Source organism: Lithobates pipiens, unplaced genomic scaffold, assembly GCF_037356315.1.
Source record: "Lithobates pipiens isolate NorthernLeopardFrog02 unplaced genomic scaffold, aLitPip1_a1.2 Scaffold_13, whole genome shotgun sequence".
NCBI classification, from domain to species: domain Eukaryota; kingdom Metazoa; phylum Chordata; class Amphibia; order Anura; family Ranidae; genus Lithobates; species Lithobates pipiens.
This window is the reverse complement of record NW_027507718.1, coordinates 472,929,592-472,949,856: the sequence shown is the minus strand read 5'-3', so window position 1 is coordinate 472,949,856 and position 20,265 is coordinate 472,929,592. Positions and strand designations below refer to the sequence as shown.

Here is a 20,265-nt window from a genome sequence, read left to right as displayed (position 1 = left end):
AGCCAAATGTGGTGGGTGGCTATATGTGATGGAACACTGGCACTGACTGTACTGGCATAGTTTTCCTCTCACCCTCCATAGACTTGTTGTTCCTGGTATATGAGATAAGGACACTAGATTGTAAGCTCCTTGGGGCAGAAACTGATATATCCATGATCAGCACTCTATAAACCCCTGCAATGAATATATGTTTATATAACATGCCCTCATCAATAGTGCTATGTAATGTATAGAATGAGCAGAGCACACGGCGGACATCCCCGGAGCTCGGTGTGTCCAGGGGGCGGCAGTGCTGGGCTCTCCGGAGCTCCTCCGTGTCATCCAGACGGCTCACAGGGCTCCGCCCACACATGCGGCCGGTCACATGACCGTGACATCAGTCGGCTCCAGCGAGATCTCCGGTAGGGCTGCAGGCTGGGGATGGTGACTGCACTGGGGCTGTCAGAGGAGCCCGCACCGCCGCTCAGCACGGGGACACCGGGGACCGGCTGTGCCGGGGAGGAGGAGAGCGCCCACATCGCCGCACAGCCCTGGACGGAATGATGAACAGGTTCAGAAAGTGGCTCTACAAGCCCAAGGTAAGTGCGGGGAGACCGACAGATGACTGCCAATGGAAGGGGCCCCCAGGGGCCAAATGTGTGCCCCCATCATCATCATCTGTCATCACAGCACTCATCACCTCTATATACCTGTTTGTGTGTGTATATATATCCTTCATTTATAGATCACCTGTATATAGCCTCTATTCATAGATCTCTGATTTTATATATATATATATATATATATATATATATATATATATATATATATATATATATATATATATAATCCGAGATATATGATCTATGAATAGAAGATATATACAGGTGATCAGTGATCTATGAATAGAGGAGATATATATCCTCTATTCATAGATCTCTGATCACCTGTATATATCTTCTATAAATAGATCTTGCAATATATATATATATATATATATATATATATATATATATATATATATATATATATATCGTCTATTCATAGATCTTGGATCACCTGTGTATGTGTGTGTAAAATGAGATATCTATTGTTTTCTATTCATAAATCATCTGTATATATCCTCTATTCATTGATCTCTGATCACCTGTACAGTAGAGGATATATACAGATGATTTATGAATAGAAGAGAATGCATATCTATCCTCTATTCATAGATCTCTGATCACGTGTGTGTGTGTGTGTGTGTGTATATATATATATATATATATATATATATATGTGTGTGTGTGTGTGTGTGTGTGTGTGTGTGTGTACACACACACACACACACACACACACACACACACACACACACACACACACGATCAGAGATCTATGAATACAGGATATATACAGATGATTTATGAATAGAAGAGAATATATATCCTCTATTCATAGTTCTCTGATCACGTGTGTATGTGTAAATATAATATATTATATATATATATACACACAGGTGATCAGAGATCTATGAATAGAGGATATATATATATATATATATATATATATATATACTATTCTCTTCTATTCATCATCTGTATATATCTTATATTCATAGATCTCTGATCACCTGTGTGTGTGTGTATGTGTAAATATAATATAAATATATATATATATATATATATATATATATATATATATATATATATATATATATATATATATATATATATATATACATACATACACAGGTGATCAGAGATCTATGAATAGAGTATATATATATATATTCTATTCTCTTCTATTCATCATCTGTATATATGTTATATTCATAGATCTCTGATCACCTGTGTGTGTGTGTGTGTGTATATATATCTCCTCTATTCCTAGATCTCGTATCACCAGTATATCTCCTGTTCTGGTCTGCTGGTTGCAATGAACATTGTATTTCCAGGCATTGCTGTATACAGGGTCCCCACGGTGTGTGCACTTCTGATGGGTTTGGTCCATGATGTACGATTATAACTTCCTGCTCTGTAATGTCATTCACACCATGTTGTTTTTAGTTGAGTCTCCTATCAGAAGAGTTGGGGTCCCTGGTGATGTATGTTGTTGGTTTGTGGCCTCCTAGTGTCACCCTTCTAGTTGTGAACTTTGTCCTGACACACACTGTAGGTGGGTAGTCTTGGGTGGTCTTTCTGGCCTCCTCATATTTGCAGCATGTTGAGGGGTTGGTGGGTGAGAAATGCTGGCAATCCTTGTTTGTGATTCGGGAGTATTTAGCCCTGGGTTTGGTGCCACGTTGCAGCGGGTGAACCTTCCTATGGCTTGGTATGATGTAAATCTGAACTGCCGTCTTGTCTTTAGGTTTGCACAGTTGTACATGTTCCTCTACATCACTGAAATGGCGTGCTCTGATTGCACTGCACACTGTGAGCTCCTCTGTGTGCATTAGAAGGTGAAGTCAGATAGAGCCCTCCTCATTTCCTGGCGGGGGGATGTCCATCATCATCTAGCCCTTTCTTTCTCAGCTTGGATGTCTTAGGCCTGCCCACTTTCATTCATTTGGGTTTCAGTTTTTTCACATGTGGGTGTTGCCTGGGGTGGTCCGCATGCTTATGTGGGAACTCCCACTCCTCCAAACTCTCCTCCGCCCACCAAGTTTATTTTAACATTTGCGTAAATTGTCGGGAGCCATGCCATTGCTTGGACTGAGGGCTCTTGAGAGGAGTGCTAAGCAGGGTTACTGTGATGTCATCATCATTAACGTGTATAAATATAAGTACCTGAATCTCATCTGGTATCGGCTGTCCCTGTACAGTGGAGCTGATTATAAAGAGCATGCTGGTAGGGGTAGAGAACAGAGAGATGAATGCATTAGTCTGCTGCTTCTCTTTTCACTGCCCAGTCACAGGCTGGTTGTTGGGAGAAGACCTCCCCCTCCAGGATAACACTAACTTTTTTTTACCACACCCTCTAACCTGTACTGACAGTCATTGTCTTTTTTTTTTTTTCCCCCTCCTTTCACCTGGTGAAGCCAGCAATACTCCTCTACACTATATTATCAAAAGTATTGGGATGCCTGCCTTTACACGCACATGGTCTTTAACGGCATCCCAGTCTTAGTCCGTAGGGTTCAATATTGAGTTGGCCCACCCTTTACAGCTATAACAGCTTCAACTCTTCTGGGAAGACTGTCTACAAGGTTTAGGAGTGTGTCTATGGGAATGTTTGACCATTCTTCCAGAAGAGCATTTCTTCTTGCTGCAAAGGGTGGGCCAACTTAATATTGAATGAACCCTATGGACTTAGACTGGGATGTCATGAAAATGTATGTAAAGGCAGGCGTCCCAATACTTCTGCTAATATAGTGTCGGTCTCGCATCCAGGTCCTTGCTGATGTGCCAATGGGCTGCAGCCGCTGATCGGTGTATTGGGACTTGGTAGAGTTCCCCATGTCAGAATACGATGCCCTGCGGGGGGATTCCTCCATCTATCTCAAGTGTTTGGATGGCAGAATCCTTTTCCTGTAATTGGTTTCACGTAAAGCTGCTTAAAGTGAAACTCCACTGCAAAATCCTTGTCTCTGCTTCAAAGGTCTGACGCCTGCTGGGTCCCGCACTTGCATTTTCTCCCCGCCGTCTTCTGGACACTGGTCTTTGGCTGTGTTGATTGGCTGGCGTGGGATGACATCACTGCTGTGCGTGCGTGTCCTGGAATACAGGCAGTGTCTGCAATCCCTTCTGCAATAAAGAGCTGACTGTTAACTTTTTTTTTTTTTTATTTACTTAAAAGCGGAACTAAACCCAACCCAGCCCAAACAGTTACATTCCTGGCATGCCATAAATGATAACTCTCACAGTTGCTCGTTCTTTGAACTGAACTGTCAAGTCTTCAAATGGCTGGTGTCATAACTGATCACATGTGTAGCACCATGGCAACTGCAGATTGACCACTTGTGGACCACCCACCATACAGTTACTGTGGCAGGGCGGCTGCTCTGTGCCAGATCATGTACCTAATAGGGGATCTAAGACTTAGGGGTCTGCTCCGGCAACCTGCTCCCAATTTGATTGTACACAGCTTGTCCTGCAGACTTGATGTCTGTCCTCACCCACCGATTAAACAGGCAGAACGGCGATCTGCCTATGTAAACCAGCCAGATGGTCGTTCTGTCAGGAGAGAAAGCATTGATCTTGTGTTTCTGCTAAGTGAGTAGGCACACGTTTAACCCTTTGATCACCCCTGATGTTAACCCATTTCCTGCCAGTGTCATTAGTACAGTGACAGTGCATATTTTTTAGCACTGATCACTATATTAGTGTCACTGGTCCCCAAAAAGTGTCGGGTGTCCGGTTTGTCCGCCGCAATATCGCAGTCCCACTTTAAGTCGCTAATACCCACCATTACTAGTTAAAAAAAAAATCACATAGTTTGTAGATGCTTTAACTTTTGCGCAAACCAATGAATATATTGATTGCCAAAATATGTATCATAATCAATATTCGCCTTAATTGATGAAAATGTTTTCTTTTTTTTTTCTTTTTTTTTTTCTTTTATTAGATATGTTTTATAGCAGAAAGTAAAAAAAAAAAAATATATATATATATATATATATATATATATATATTTTTTTTTTTTTTTTTGTGTCCTTTTTTTCAAAATTGATGATCTTTTTTTGTTTATTGTGCAGAAAATAAAAACCACAGAGGTGATGAGATACTACCAAAAGAAAGTTCCATTTGTGGGAAGAAAAGGACTAAAATTTTATTTGGGTACAGCATCGCACGACTGTGCAATTGTCATCAGTTAAAGTAACGCAGTGCCATATTGTAAAAAAGGGCCTGGTCAGGAAGGGGGCAAAATCTTCCTCAGATTTAAGTGGTTAAAGGATAAGTTCACCTTTTTAAAAACCACTTCAGCCCCGGAAGGATTTGCCACCTTTCTGACCAGGCCATTTTTTGCGATACGGCACTGCGTCGCTTCAACTGACAATTGCGCGGTCAGGCGACGTTGTACCCAAATAAAATTGATGTATTTTTTTTCCCCCACAAATAGAGCTTTCTTTTGGTGGTATTTGACCCCCTGCGATTTTTACTTTTTGCGCTATAAACAAAAAAAAAAAAAGCGACAATTTTGAAAAACAAAACACTTTTTTGCTATAATAAATATCCCAAAATGTAAAAAAAAAAACAAACAAACAAATTTCTTCACCAGTTTAGGCCGATATGTATTCTACATATTTTTGGTTAAAAAATAAATAAATAAATAAATAATAAAAAAAACGGTGTCAAAAGTGTCCGTTCTGTCTGCCGCAATCACAATAAAAATCCCTGATCACCGCCATTACTAGTAAAAAAAAAAACACACACACACACACACACACACACACACCTTTTTTTTTTTTTTTTTTTTTTTTACTGGTAATGGCGGTGATCAGGGATTTTTATTGTGATTGCGGCAGACAGAACGGACACTTTTGACACTATTTTGTGACCATTGACATTTATACAGTGATCAGTGCTAAAAAAAAATAGCCACTGATTACTGTATAAGGCTGGGTTCACACTGCTGCGGCTACGAGAACCGGATGTGATTCGCACCGCACTACAGTGCAAATCACATCCGATCTTTGTGCGATGCGAGTTCAGCCATACAGATAGTATGGCTGATTTCGAAATCGCACCTTCCCCAAACTCGCACAGGACCCTTTTTTTGGTCCGCAGCAGAATCGGATCGCATGGGTGTTCACACCATGCGATCCGATTCCTGTCCGAGTTTGCAGATCGAACTGCGATATTCGAACTGATCTGGGGGTGTCATTAACATTTCACTGACACTCCCAGCAGTTTGCATAGGGCAGTGTGAACTGCCGCCGGGAGGCATGCGATGCAGGAACCCACCGCGGATTCGCTGCGTTCCCGCATCGCTGCAATGTGAACCCAGCCTAAGGCTAGGTTTCCACCAGTGTGACTTTTCATGCTATTTGGGACTGAAAAGTCGCATGATAAGTTGTACCGTTCATATTTGTGCGACTTCAAAATAGTCCCTGCACTACAATTCTGTTTTTTATTTTCCTTGCATGTCCCCCTCGGATCTACAGCGACTTTACTTCCAGTAGGGGGGCATCTTTATCTCAGAGTGGAGCTTTAACTGCAGCCAAGAAATATTAGGCCTCCTCTCTTGCCAGGCAGCTCTATGCTATGTAGCAGAACAGTGTGAATCTCAGAACTGGATGGACAGATACAGATCCTTTGGCAGATGAAAGCACTCCCTTACCTGTATACTGTCTGTATTTACAGTATTTCAGGCTGTTGTGTATGTCAGGAGGGTGCCTGAGGCCCCTTTCACGCCACTGCAACTTCAAAGTCACACGATTTTACCACAATTTCAGGGAATGCCTGTGTAACTTGCATCAAAGTTGGACCAAAGTAGTGCAGGGACTACTTTGAAGTGGTACTAATATGAATGGTTGTCAATGGAAATCATGGGGAACAAGCTGTCATGCGACTTTGCAGGTCCAAATCGTGGGACAAGTTGTACAAGTGAGAAAGGGGCCTAAACATTCATTTCCAGGTATTTTCTGCTTTTATTTTATATTTAATGTGGATGATGTTAAGAACAATCATTGTTTGATGTTTGTATTTATCAAATCTCTTTTTGCGATTCGGCACTGCGTTGCTTTAACTGACAGTTGCGCGGTCGTGCGACGTGGCTCCCAAACAAAATCGACAATTTTGAAAAAAACACATTTAAAAACATTTTTTTTTTTTACATTTTGCTATAATAAATATCCCCCAAAAATATAAAAAAAATTTCCTCAGTTTAGGCCGATACGTAGTCTTCTACATATTTTTGGCAAAAAAAAAAAAATCGCAATAAGCAATATATTTTTTTATTGTGACTGCGACACTATGGCGCACACATCGGACATTTTTGACACATTTTTGGGACCATTGTCATTTATACAGCAATCAGTGCTATACAAATGCACTGATTCCTGTGTAAATGACACTGGCGGTGAAAGGGTTAACCACTAGGGGTTGTGTAGGGGTTGTGTGCCCTGGGGAGTGATTCTAACTGGGGGGCGTGGCTACGTGTGACACGTTACTGATCTCTGCTCCCGATCACAGGGTAGAGATCAGTGACACTGTCACTAGGCAGAACGGGGAGATGCTTGTTTACTTTTTTTTTTTCCCCCAATTGTCAGTTATGTGCTCTTTTTCCCTATTGGTGTGCAGCGTTGTGCACTGTTCTGCACTCGGGGCTCGTGCACACAGGACGTTTTTGCAGCTGCTGTTGGGGGGGCGTTTGACTTTGTTTTTAACTGCCTCTAAGCCTAAGTTCACACTAATGCCATGCGATGTACTGCGAATTTGATAATATTTTTGTTGTCATGTGTGAGGTGCGAATTTGCCTTGTGTTTTGAAGTGGACAGGTGCGAATGTACCGCGACTTTCAGGAGGCAGACAATGAACAATTCGCAGCGAGGTGAACTGTGTGCTGCGAGTTTACTGCAAGATCAATTGAAGCCTATGAAGATCAAATTCGCACTGCACCATGGGAATTTGCATCGCAGTCAACACGCACAGGACCCTTTATTTATTTTTTTCTCGCACCAAATTCGCAACACATAGATGTGAACCAAAGCCATGGAATACAATGCTTTTTACATGACCTGCGGATCTGTGTGTTCCTAAACTCATTAAACTCACTGTAAATTCACATCAGTGTTGGCCTATGTGTCCACACATAAACTGTCAGAGGCGTTTGGAGGTATAAGTGTTTAGGGGTAGTAGAAAAAAACGTCAGCCTGTGCTTCCATGAGCAGGAAAAACTACAAAAAGCGTGTCTAAATGCGTCAAAGCCGCGTTTTGAAATTTTTAGGTGTTTTAACATTTTAACCACTTGCCGCCCACCATATAACAGAATGAGGTGCGATAAAATGGTTGGGATATCCTGACCGGACGTCATATGACGTCATCGGGATATCACAGCCAGTATGCGCACGGCGATCGGAGGTGCTGTGTGTCAGTCTGACACACTGCAACTCCGATCGTGATAAAGAACTTCTGACAGAGGCTTCTTACCACGTGATCAGCTGTGACCAATCACAGCGTGAACCAGGAAGGACCGGTAAACGGCATTCCTTGGTTCACACTGACAGGGAGAGCCGATCGGCAGGGGTGGGGGCTGTGCTGATAATCAGCATAAAAACCCCACAGATGAGCCGTGCCTTTTCTGCCCCTTAACCAGTACCACCTTTAGCTGCAGAGGTATATGCTGTGGCAGGAATCGCTGTATGCCCCTTGTTGCTTTTCAGGGGGTGCAGTGACCTCCAAACACAGCCCATTCAAGTGAATGGGGCTAATGTGCAAGTGCCCAGCAACCCCATAATTGCGCACAAGTGTGGCGTGCCATGGCGGGGATCAAGGGTTTAAAGCCAGGTGGTGAGGAGGCCATCCAACGCCTGTCAGATGCTCTCTGAAAAGCGATCCGCACCACTAATGTGTGTGTATGTATGTATGTATGTGTGTGTGTGTGTATGTGTATGTATGTATGTATATATATATATATATATATATTAATATATTGGGGTTGTTTACTGTAGATTGATAGGCCAACATATTAAAAAAAAAAAAAAATTTCAGTGCCCTTTCCATTCGTTGCCATAACCTGTAATGCTGTCACATGATGCTTTTGTGCCCTCTCTTTGTTCTATGACGTAACATGTTTTTACCAAACGCATGGTAACATGTTTATATGCCCTTTTAGGCACAACGTTTAGCCACACTGTGAATCCAAGCCGTAAGAGCTTACTGATTCCAGAGGCTGGGATTGACTTTGTGTGCAATCGCTGCAAGTAGTCAATGGGTATGCGAACAATCACAAACGGCTGCGTCAGCCGACAGCCTGTCATTGTAGGCGCTCGGTGGCTGCGGCTATTCCCACAGCTGCCAGTACCAGCCGCAGGGGTCAGCAGATTCTTTCCACTGGGATTCTCAGAGTGGCTAAGGCGGAGTTTACACGTATGCAGCTGCGGTATCAATGCGACAGTCCGGTGCGTTTCTGTTCAACGGTTCAGGTGCAACTTTTTACCTGAAATTGCACCTGAACCAGACCCAAAAACGCAAAGGACCCTTTTTGAAACTGCACCACGGCCGCCTCGCACATGAGAACCGGCTGCATTGAAAGATGTTCGCATTTACATGCTATGCAAATTGGATGCGGGTAAAAACGCATTCCAAACTGCATAGATGTGAACCCAGCCTAAATGTCCATGCGAATGGAACCGTCGCATGTTGTGATCTTTACATTGCAGCGAACACAAAAAAGGCAGTGATGTGATGAGCCCCAAACATAGTACAGGAGAATACATTATGGGGGGTGGTAGGTGCTCAGTAAATCATGTTTGAGTATAGGGGGTCTCCTGATTCTGGATGTACTTGTGCACCGCGCTCTTATATTATCAGGATATTTGCTTTTGGATGGTACAATGAATTATTTACTTGTCTCGGGCTGCATTCTGTGCTATTACTGTCCCCTCTCAGCTGCTTACTAGGTAGGACACAGTGCCATGACTGACTGACTACACAGTCAGGATATATTTTAAAGCAGAAATAAACTGTATCTGAACACTGCAAACCAAAAATGCTACTTGATTCATTTTTAATATTTCAAGCAAATTCACCCATCCAACCATGCTTTATTCTGCGAGAAATCGCTTCATATCTCCCCAGCATTTCTACCTGTGGCCATCTTGAGTAAGGGCAGATGATTCATGTAACATTTAATTCCTGGAATCGATCCGCCCGTAGCTCAGGCATGCAGGTGTTCCATCAGATTTTGTAACGGAAGTGATGTTTTGGCACGGCCATCTTGGTACACCTCGCACTCAGCTAACTAAACCTTACGTCTGAAGTCGCCAAGCGGACATCTTTTTACACCCACACAAGTCTTGCATTTCACACTTATTTTTACCACTAAATTGAGCTTATATCGTGACATACAGAATTTAGAAATCCGGGACGCTGTTTTGATGTTGAATTTCAAAAGCAGCGGCAAGCCTGCTGATCTCGCACATTTGCTGATCTGACAGAAGACCACTGCTTTTAAAATTAAACATCAAAACAGTGTCACAGAGTTCTAAGTACTGTATTTCACAATATAAGCTCAGTTTAGTGTGAAATGTAAGACTATGGTGGGTGTAAAAAGATGGCGACTTCAGACTGCAGGCTTACTGTGGCTGAGTGCGGGGTGCACCAAGATGACCGTGACGCAACGTAATTTCCGTTACAAGTTTTGATGGGTCGCATAATGTGACGGAACACAGGGAGGTCTTCTGTCAGAATTGGTGACCCGTCAGATTAGGTAACTGAAGGGATGTTCCATCACCTGCGCATGCATCCACCGCTACCAGGTTTGCTAATCTGACAGAACACCTGCAGTCAGAAGAAGGCAGCGGACATCTTACTACACTCAGCTACGTCTTGAATTTGACAGTAATTTTAGCAATAAATAAATATCTTTTGAATGTTTAATTTTGAAACCCTAAAGGTTTAGCGCTGAGCAGTGCGGGGTGTACCAACTAGGCCTCCGCCACCTTCCTGCTGCTGATGTCCAACTTCTTTAAAAATGTAACATGGAAATAGCTTCACAGATGTTAATGTACTCTATTTATTTATATACGCTCACTTTATTGCTAAAATGAGTGATGTAGGTGTAGTAAGATGTCCCCTGCCTTATTCTGACTGTAGTAAGATGTCCGCTGCTCTGATTCCCCCTGAAGAAGACGCGTGACCCTATGGCGTAACGCGTAGGGGAAGGGGTAGATGGTTTGACAAGATGCAGAGATTTCCATTGGAGTCACATGGAGCTGTTGCAGAGCTTTGGATCCTAATTTTATATGCTGTATACAGTTGGCACACTGGAGCACCCAATAAATGTGAGTGTGATGCATGTGATTTTAATAAATATATGGTTTTTAACGATCTAAGCACTATTCGGCATACATTGACAGGACGGGAATGAGGAAAATTTGCTCTGTTAGTCCGGGGTGTCTAAAAAGCTGACATTGACCAAACATAAGTGAGAGGTCGCACTATTTGAGGTGAGCCCACACCCAATGGGGGAGCACTGAGGTGAAACATCATAAGCACAATTTTTTTGAGGATCTGTGAAGATAAAAAGGAAGTTTTGTATTTAAACTTTTTTTCACCGGAGCAACTGATTATTTTACAGATTTGGACTATGTGTAGTGGCACAATTATATGTTGAGGATATTCGTTTTTTTTTTTTTTTTAGGTGTTTTGCTGATTATTAGGTTTTCACATATAGTACAGCATATTTTATTTGTATATATATATCTTCTGCCGCCGCCTTCTGACTGCAGGCGTTCTGTCAGATTAGCAAACCTGGTAGCTGTGTATGCATGCGCAGGTAATGGAATGTAACTTAATCTGACGGGTCACCGATTCTAAAGGAACACAGGAGGGTGTGCTTAGCCAAGAGAGCCCCTTCACCAGATGAAAGGAAAAAAAAAATGTCATGAAGGCTGCTGGGATGTATGACATCATTTTGTCCTAGGCCAGAAACCAGGAAGCAACTGAAGAAATGTAAAAAAAAAAAAAAAATATATATATATATATATATATATATATATATATATATATATATATATATATATATATATATATATATATATATATATATATATATATATATATATATATATATTTAGACTTTTTAATATCATAAATTTGAATAAATGTGAATTTATTGTCGATTGTCATCGGCACCTTTTTGATAATCCTGCTTGCTGCTTTTTTTTTGGTGCATAGTTGGCAAATCGCGTCAAAAACGCATGCAAAATCGGATCAAAAATGTACCCGTATTGCATTTTTGATGCATTTTTTTTTCCCGTGACCTACGAAAAACATCATAAGCAATGGAAAATCGCAGGCATTTTCTGCAGTTTGGCAAGCTGAAAACCCTATTTATGGATGATAATTTTCAGTGGGAAAAATTTTGGTGCATCACTACTACCTTCCTATCTCTTTACTAGGTGTAGCAGCCTAATGCCTGACCTACACAATGAGATTATTGTACGTTTTTATTTTATTTTTGCATGCTAGTCTCGTATTGAAAATAAACCTCTTGCGTGGATGGAGAATTCTGTTTTTGTTTGTTTATTTATTTTTGGCCAACTTAATTCTCTTTCCCCAACCTATTCTAAGGCCTCATTCCCACAGGCACCGTGGCCCTTACAGTGTGAATCAGTTGCAGTTGCGTGCAGGTAGCTTATGTAATGGATGCAGAGGCTGTAAGGACATACAGGTTACATAGGTTGCCTGCATGTAGCTTTTGGTGGCTGTAGCTGTGGAAACAAACAGTTAATTCACACCGTGCGGGCCACAGCACCCATATGATTAAGGCCTAAAACGAATCCACCCCAGTGGTAGCACAGCCGAGCCCATAGCCTCTTTGGACAAAATCTGTTACAACGGTAGTAAACCACAGTTGGTTAAAAAAAAAAAAAAATTCCCTGCAAGGCAATGTCATAATGTGCTGGTATGCATTGCATACTAGCACATTATGAGAAGTTTACCTGAGAGCTAAGCCCTCTAGTGCTGCGCTTTCACCTTTGAAAAGGCTGACCTCTTCTCCTGGTCTTTCTTTCAGGTTCGTGGCCTCTGGCTACATGAGTGGCTGGGGGGGTGCGATGATGTCACTTATGCGCATGCACGCAGGAGTGCATGACACGGCTGCCGTATACCACTCAGAGGACTCACTTTAAATATATCCATAAGGGCAAAACCTAGTCACTTGGGGGAGCAAAGAAGATCACTATACCCGTGTATGCTTTAACACTCGGGCTGGGTTCACACCTCCGACGGATGCTGCTGTCCGGTGTGTGCCTGTTCACCATTTCAGGGCGAATCGGGGGCCAAATTTTTGCCTCAATCCTGAAAACTGAGCCAAAGACGCACAGCATTCCTCTGTAAGCTGCTCCGCAGCCACAACAGAGATATGTGAACTGACTCCATAGAGAGCTGGTCACATTTTCCGCTCATACGAGAAACCCACATCCAATTTGCATAGGTGTGAACCCAGACTGACTGTGCCTATAGAGGAAGTAGATTTGGTGCTACAACAGGAAAAGGTTTTGGATGAATAGTGGTGGTAGTGGGGTGGACTTTCAAGAGCACTCCTAACCCTCTTCACTGCATTTGCCTGTCATTCGTGGAATCCCTGTGGAATTCCCAGTGATCCTGGGTATGGAGACGCATGGGACCTTATTCCAAGATGCACTGCTTGGGTCTGAATATCCAATTGTTAGTCCTGAACTCTGACACTTGAGGAAATGGTGGATGAAGCCATCAACACTGTGTAAGCTCCAGCACAGAGCCTACGCAGGATTTAGACCTAGTGGGGTCTACAGCAAAGATGTGTATCAGTAGGTGATGGTCGGGTCTCTCAGGAGAATGTCTACTCACCCTTGCTTCATTTCCTGTTCGTTCCTTTGCTCTTTCAGAGCCTTTGTGGAATTTCCTGTGCTCCTGGATATAGAAGAAAATGGGACCTACTCCCAAGATGCAGTGCTTAGGCCTGACTATCCATCTGCTAGTCCCAAACTCTGACACTCGAGGAGATGGTGGATGATGCCATCAACACTGTGTAAGGTCCAGTGCAGAGCCTGCCCAGGATTTAGACTTGTGGTGCTGGTGTGGTCTACAGCAAAGGTGCATATTTGGTGGTGGTCTGGTGAGGGTCTCTCAGGAGAACTTCTCCTTGCCCTTGCTGCGTTTCCCTGTCATCCCTTTGCTCCTTTGGAGTCTTTGCGGAATTCCCAGCGCTCCTTCATGTAGAGGAAAATGGAACCTGATTCTAAGATGCAGCGTTCAGGCCTGGGCAGCCAATTGTCAGTTCTGGATACTGGCACCTAAAGAGCTGGATGATGTCATCAACCCTGTGTAAGCTCCAACACAGAGCCTACACAAGATTAAGGCTTGTGGTACCAGTGGTGGGGCACGGGTCCAGGGTAAGGGTGGATCGGTGGTGGTGGGCTTTCAGGGACCAAAGTAACAGTTTCAGGTAAAGAAAAAACCTCTTTGCATTAATCTGTAGTTGACAGGCATTTTATTTTTCAGCCTACTCTGAACTGACGAAAAAGGTTTTCCAGTAAAACTACCAACTTCAGAGACGATTCAGACTCCTGTGTATATTAGCACAGAAGACGCCTCCTGTGGGACTCTCTTCCGGCTCTTATTGCTCATGGTGCTCACTAGTATATCTGCCTAGCCATGCCATGATCTCATATTTCACCTGCAGGATGACTTGGAAAACACTTCATTTTGTACGGGTTCGATTGTAATGTACTGCAGTACAATGTACAGATGGCCTTCCCTGTTGACTTGCCAAGCTCGTAGAACAATTGCCTAGGCACATGTAAAAATGTTCATGGCTACATCCTCCTCTGATTGCAGCACACGTTCTTCTTCTCTTTTTTTTTTTTTTTTGTGATGTGGATGGGCGCCCGCACTGAAACCTTTATATTACTGCGGTGACACAAGTATTCTATAAGAAAGATATAGAGATAAGTGTGGCCCAAATGCAGCCACATCTTCCACTGCGCTGAGAGATATGAAGTGGACATCTGATGGCCTTGAATGTTGGTAGTTGTAGATGGATGGACCCGTTTCTCTGTAGATAATGACAGAAACTTCCTTTCTTGGCTGGTAATCCTTGTATAGGCACCTTAAAGCTGGCCATACATGGTCAAATTTTTCCAAAGAATTTTCTTTTGAAAATCAGAAAATTTGTATGTTTTTGTGGTCTAATGGTGCCACCGTTGATTTGGAAATTCGGCCAACCAAGCCTTCAATTTCACCTAATGTTGCTACAGAAAATAATTTTCGTGGCTGGGAATCTTTTCTTTCCGGGACTTTTCTTCTTTTTCGATTTTCATTTCTCATGCGATTCTCCCATCATTGATTAGAAAATCTTTGTTTTTCAATTGTCCGATTATTCAAATTTGATTGACGCACGAAAATCGGCTGTTGCCACTACTAATGGTGTAAAATACGAACAAAAATGCTTGGATAAGATTTTCAACAATCGACCCATGTATTGCCTGCCTAATATTAAATGAGATCGTTATTTTTTTTTTTTTTATCACAATACACTAGGGGTGCAAAGGATCAAAAAACTCACGGATTGGATCGTTCCTCGGATAATTTTTCAGATCACTGAGATCAGCAAATAATAATTGAATTTGCAAAAACCTGTGAAAATTCCACCACCATATAGTCCCCACTGTAATATCCACAATCTCCCCCACTGTAATATTGGCTGGGTATGGCAGGGTATGGGCTGGGTATGGGCTGGGTATTGGCAGGGTATGGAGGGATGGCTGCTTCCATCCGATCTCTCCCCTCCACTGTACAAATCATGTCATGATGCCGGTTTGTTTACAAGTGATCGCTCCGTCGGAGTGATTTTTTTTAACTATAGTCCGGCCCTCCAACGGTCTGAGGGACCGTGAACTGGCCCCCTGTTTAAAAAGTTTGAGGACCCCTGCACTAGACCATCGCACAAACCATGGTTTTGTAATTGAGAGATGGAATAAAATATCCATGTGGACTCGTTGAACCTAGAGGCATTGTGTTGATACTACTTGGCACCATTGCATGTGGAAATCACAAAAGTACTGCTGTCTTGGAAGAAAAGGGGTTACAGTTGTATATACAGGACGATCGTTTATCTTAGCCTTGCCATGTGTGGAACTACAAGTCTCGGCATGTACAGCTATCTAGAGGTTTGTGGTCTGACGACCATTGAAATGCCACAGATTCCAACAGCCTGAGGTTAAGCATGCAGAGAAAAAAAAAAACTAGCCGGCTTTGTTGCTGTGTTTATGTTGCACGTCACAACCCCAGCCTCTGTGCTGCCTATAATGAAAGGAGAACGATTGTATTCTGCAGAGCTGCATTTGAGTATTCTGTCTGTGCCGGAGCGAAGAATCATTATGCAAGTCTTGCCTGTATCTGTGCATTGTTTAACCGATCTGTTGGTGCTCGGAGTTATTATCCTCCTCGGCTATCCCCCTCTTGTAGCTTCACAGCTTTATTCTGCTAAGAAGGCTTATTTAATAGCGATTGAATGACAGATTTTTACGTCCCCCTAGATGTGCTTTGGAGTTAGTTGGGCAGATGAAGCACAGATGTCTTTTTAATTCAGTGGCTGCTAAAGGGGAACTCCACTGGATGTCCAAAGGCTTCTTCCAGTGATCTACATGAATTGGATTTCTGGATCGGTTCTACTTGGGTTTCTAGATATGAGTCTGACGCTCGTGAGAAGCTGACCATCAGGATGATGTTGCCCATGAGTCTTCTGCATAGGACTTTTGAATAATGGAATGGGTTGTAGTGGAGATGCGTTGTATCTCCCCGTTAACTCCAATCCAGTGGAGAGTATTTGATACTATATATTAGAGCTGCACATTTAATCATTAAAAAATCGTGATCTCGATTCAACCCCCCTGATGATCTCTATTGTAGAGTTTGCAGATTCTTTCATATAACAAGTGGAGAGACTTGGGCCCCTTTCACACAGGATGGATCCGTAATGATCCGCCCCGTGATGATCCGCTTACTCAGCAGGGATCGCTCCGTTTATTCCCACTAATCTGTCATATCTCCGCTCTCCTCTATGGGGGATCGGATGAACATGGACCGCCTGTCCGTGTTCATCCGATCAGCTCTGCAGACGGATAGAAAAATAGGATTTTTCTCCATCTGGAGAATCAGACCATAGCAGAGGTGGACGATATCGTGTGTCTGCGGATGTTCATCCGCAGACACCCGCTATCCCATAGGAATGCATGTATGTCCGTATTTCATCCGCAAATGGATGGATGAAATACAGACATATGGTCCGCACGCGTGAAAGGGGCCTTATCTGCTCATTCAGCTGTCAAAAGAAAACATCTAGGCATTCTGCCAAGTTTTTAAAATGAAACATTGTAACTAACTCTTCCTTTTTTTAGATCAAAGGGAAACTTAGTAAGGTTGAATAAAGACACCAGTCCATCCAGTTCAACCTGCGTGAGTGTCTACAATTGTCCCTATCCCTGTACATTGCACACTCACATCGGTCCCTACCCTCAAGGAGCCCACAATCCAAGGTCCCCATTTATATACTAGGGCCAATTTTGGACAGAAGCCAATTAACCTACCTGCATGTCTTTGGAGGGTGGGAGGAAACCGGAGTACTCAGAGGAAACCCACGCAGGCACAGGGAGAACATGTAAACTCCAGGTAGGTAGTGTCGTGGTTGGGATTCGAACCAGCGACCCTTTTTACTGCTAGGCGAGAGTGCTACCCACTACACCACTGTGCCGCTCTGTGTGTAAAGAAAAAAAAAAAAAGAGAAAAAAAGGTAGTCTGCCAAGTTTTTAAGGCCTCTTTCACACGAACGTTCCGTTCAGGTCCGTCTGTCAGTTTTTTAGGCGGACCTGAACGGACGCTCGATAGACCTCTATGGAGCGACAGATGTCAGCTGTGACATGTCCGCTGACATCCGACCTGCTCCGATCTGAAAAAGTGTGACCGAGGAAAACTCTATTTTTCCATCCGTCATCGGATCAGATGAAAACGGACTCTACAGTCCGTCTCCATCCAATCTCCCATAGAGGAGAGCGGCACTCTGACAGGTCTGTCCCTGCACAGTGTGCAGAGACCGACCTGTCATCTGCCTGCTCAGTGGGGATCGACGGAACGAGCCCGTACACAGACACGTCCATGTGAAAGGGCCATTAACAATGTGCAGGAAGGTTAAGCACTTAGTCTAAATCTATTTCTGACACTTGTTTTTTTAAGTTAATATCAATATTTTTTGCTAGAAAATTACTTGGAATCCCCAAATATATAATTTTTTTTTTTTTTTTTTTTTTAGCAGACACCCTAGGGCAGGGGTACCCAACCTTTTGAAGAGCGAGGGCCACTTAAGCGACTTGGTAACCGGTCGCGAGCCACAATGAGTGGAGTGGTGGATGGCATGTCCGTGTCCACTCTGCATTTGGAGATCGGACAAGGACGCAGCCCACAATACTTTTTAGCGGATCGTATTGGAGGTAGACACAAGTCGCTCCGACTTAGAAAAAAGTTCCTGTACAACTTTGGGGGCGACTTGAGGTGACTTGTATGGACTTCTATACAGAAGTTGTTTTGCAAGTCGCCGCAGTGGTTGCATCCAGGTCGCCTGAGGCAGTTGTGCTGTAAGTCGTGCTGCCTCAGTGTGAACTGGACCTAAAAAAAAAAAGTCTCTCTCTATGTACACAATCCAGGGAACAGCCGCTCGCAACTGGATTCTTTAACTGTTGGATAAATCCTTAAGTTTTGGGTTTAGCAGCCAACAGGTAATTCTAGCTTTTCAAAGTCTCACACAGACTTGGTTAGAAACATGGGAACTTAGTTATAACTGGAAGGGTAGAAGTAGGAACTTACTATACCAGAATCTTTCAGCCAGTCTGGTGATACTGTAAGATTTGTGGATTCAGTCAATGTCCATGGCAGCTCAGCTTCCAGGCTCTTACCGAGCAGCCAGCCTTGTGTGTGGCTCCCTCTCTGAAGAGTCCTCCCCTGGTCGTGTGTAGAGTTGCTGGGCCTCTTTCCAGAACCCGAGACGGCACTGGAACACCTTAGAATCCTCCTTCCAGTTACTGCGCTTCAAACTAGCCAGTTCTGAGGCTCGGAAATGGATGGATCTGCACCCCAGGCAATGAGGGCCCCGGGGTGCTGGTCAGGAGGACCAGGACCACGGAGTCGGCAACAACTTCTGGACCGGGACCCAGAACCACGTGACTTCGGCATCTTAAGCACCCCTTCCCGGATTACGCAGCGAGACAAACGCGCCCACTGATTGATTCCGAGATAGAGATTGGTACCCAATGCGTCCAACCAGACTGCGTTCTATAGCCTCCCACAGGTGTACAACCCCACCTATGACCAGGCAGAACTTCTATACAGCCCAGCCAAACTGATGCCAAAGTACAATTTAGCACAATTAACCCCAAAATTCACTACAGTTTTGGGCAAAAACTAAATTTGAACACACAACGTGTACTCCTTAGGAGTACCGGCGCTATATGTATGTGTGTGTATGTGTATATGTATATGTATATATATATATATATATATATATATATATATATATATATATATATATATATATATATATATATATATATATATATATATACACACACACCAGGTGTGTATATAAACCAGGTCACAGGACAAAGGCTGTACTCCCTTTTATTGACCATATAAAAAAAATAATAATAATCTTGATTTTGACCCAGCTAGGCTTTTATCGCCATGTGATAGAATGGGGAAGGGTTAAGTTGTTATTGCTAGTAGAGGTAACGATATGATCATTCCCAATAGAAGTCTGTTGGAACGGAACCAGGTAGCTTGCTTGGGGCCAGTTCACACCAGATGCGGTTTCGTGTGCTTTTTTTTTTTTTGCACAAAATGCATGCACAGTGTTTTCCATGTATTCCAATGGCTTTAGTTCACACCATGCAGTCAGTTTCTGCACCGGAAACTGACTGCATGGTGTGAACTAAAGCCATTGGAATACATGGAAAACACAGTGCATGTATTTTTATCAGGCAGGCTGCATCTGAGGGGAACTGGTGAGGCTGCTTTGATCTCCTGTACCATGCCCGCAGTCTCTGACCATCTCCTATATCATGCCCGCAGTCTCTGACCATCTCCTATATCATGTCTGCAGTCTCTGACCATTTCCTGTAGAATGTCTGCAGTCTCTGACCATTTCCTGTAGAATGTCTGCAGTCTCTGACCATCTCCTGTACCATGTCTGCAGTCTCTGACCATCTCCTGTACCATGTCTGCAGTCTCTGACCATCTCCTGTACCATGTCTGCAGTCTCTGACCATCTCCTGTACCATGTCTGCAGTCTCTGACCATCTCCTGTACCATGTCCCCAGTCTCTGACCATCTGCTGTATGAAAATATTTTTTAAAAACAGTCATTTTCGGTATTGGTGCTTTTTCGGTATCGGTTTTCGGCCTAGTGCATTTTTCATTTTCGGTATCGGTTTCGGCACCAAAAAACCCATTTGGTGCAATATATATATATATATATATATATATATATATATATATATATATATATATATATATATATATATATATATATATATATATATATATATATATATATATATATATATATATATATATATTAGTGTGTGTATACACATAGACACCCACCCATA

The 20,265-nt window shown here is 42.9% G+C and overlaps 1 protein-coding gene across 4 annotated transcripts in view; it reads left to right on the top strand.

Annotated features, from left to right (window-relative positions):
* Positions 1-359: 359 nt before the first annotated feature.
* ZFYVE28 (zinc finger FYVE-type containing 28) overlaps positions 360-20,265 on the top strand; it is a 300,024-nt gene continuing 280,118 nt past the window's right edge. For all 4 annotated transcript variants that reach the window (XM_077477912.1, XM_077477911.1, XM_077477909.1 and 1 more), the window contains exon 1: positions 360-578. In XM_077477912.1, coding sequence (XP_077334038.1) covers positions 540-578 — 39 coding nt within the window. In that variant the 5' untranslated portion in view covers positions 360-539. The remainder of the gene's footprint in view (positions 579-20,265) is intronic.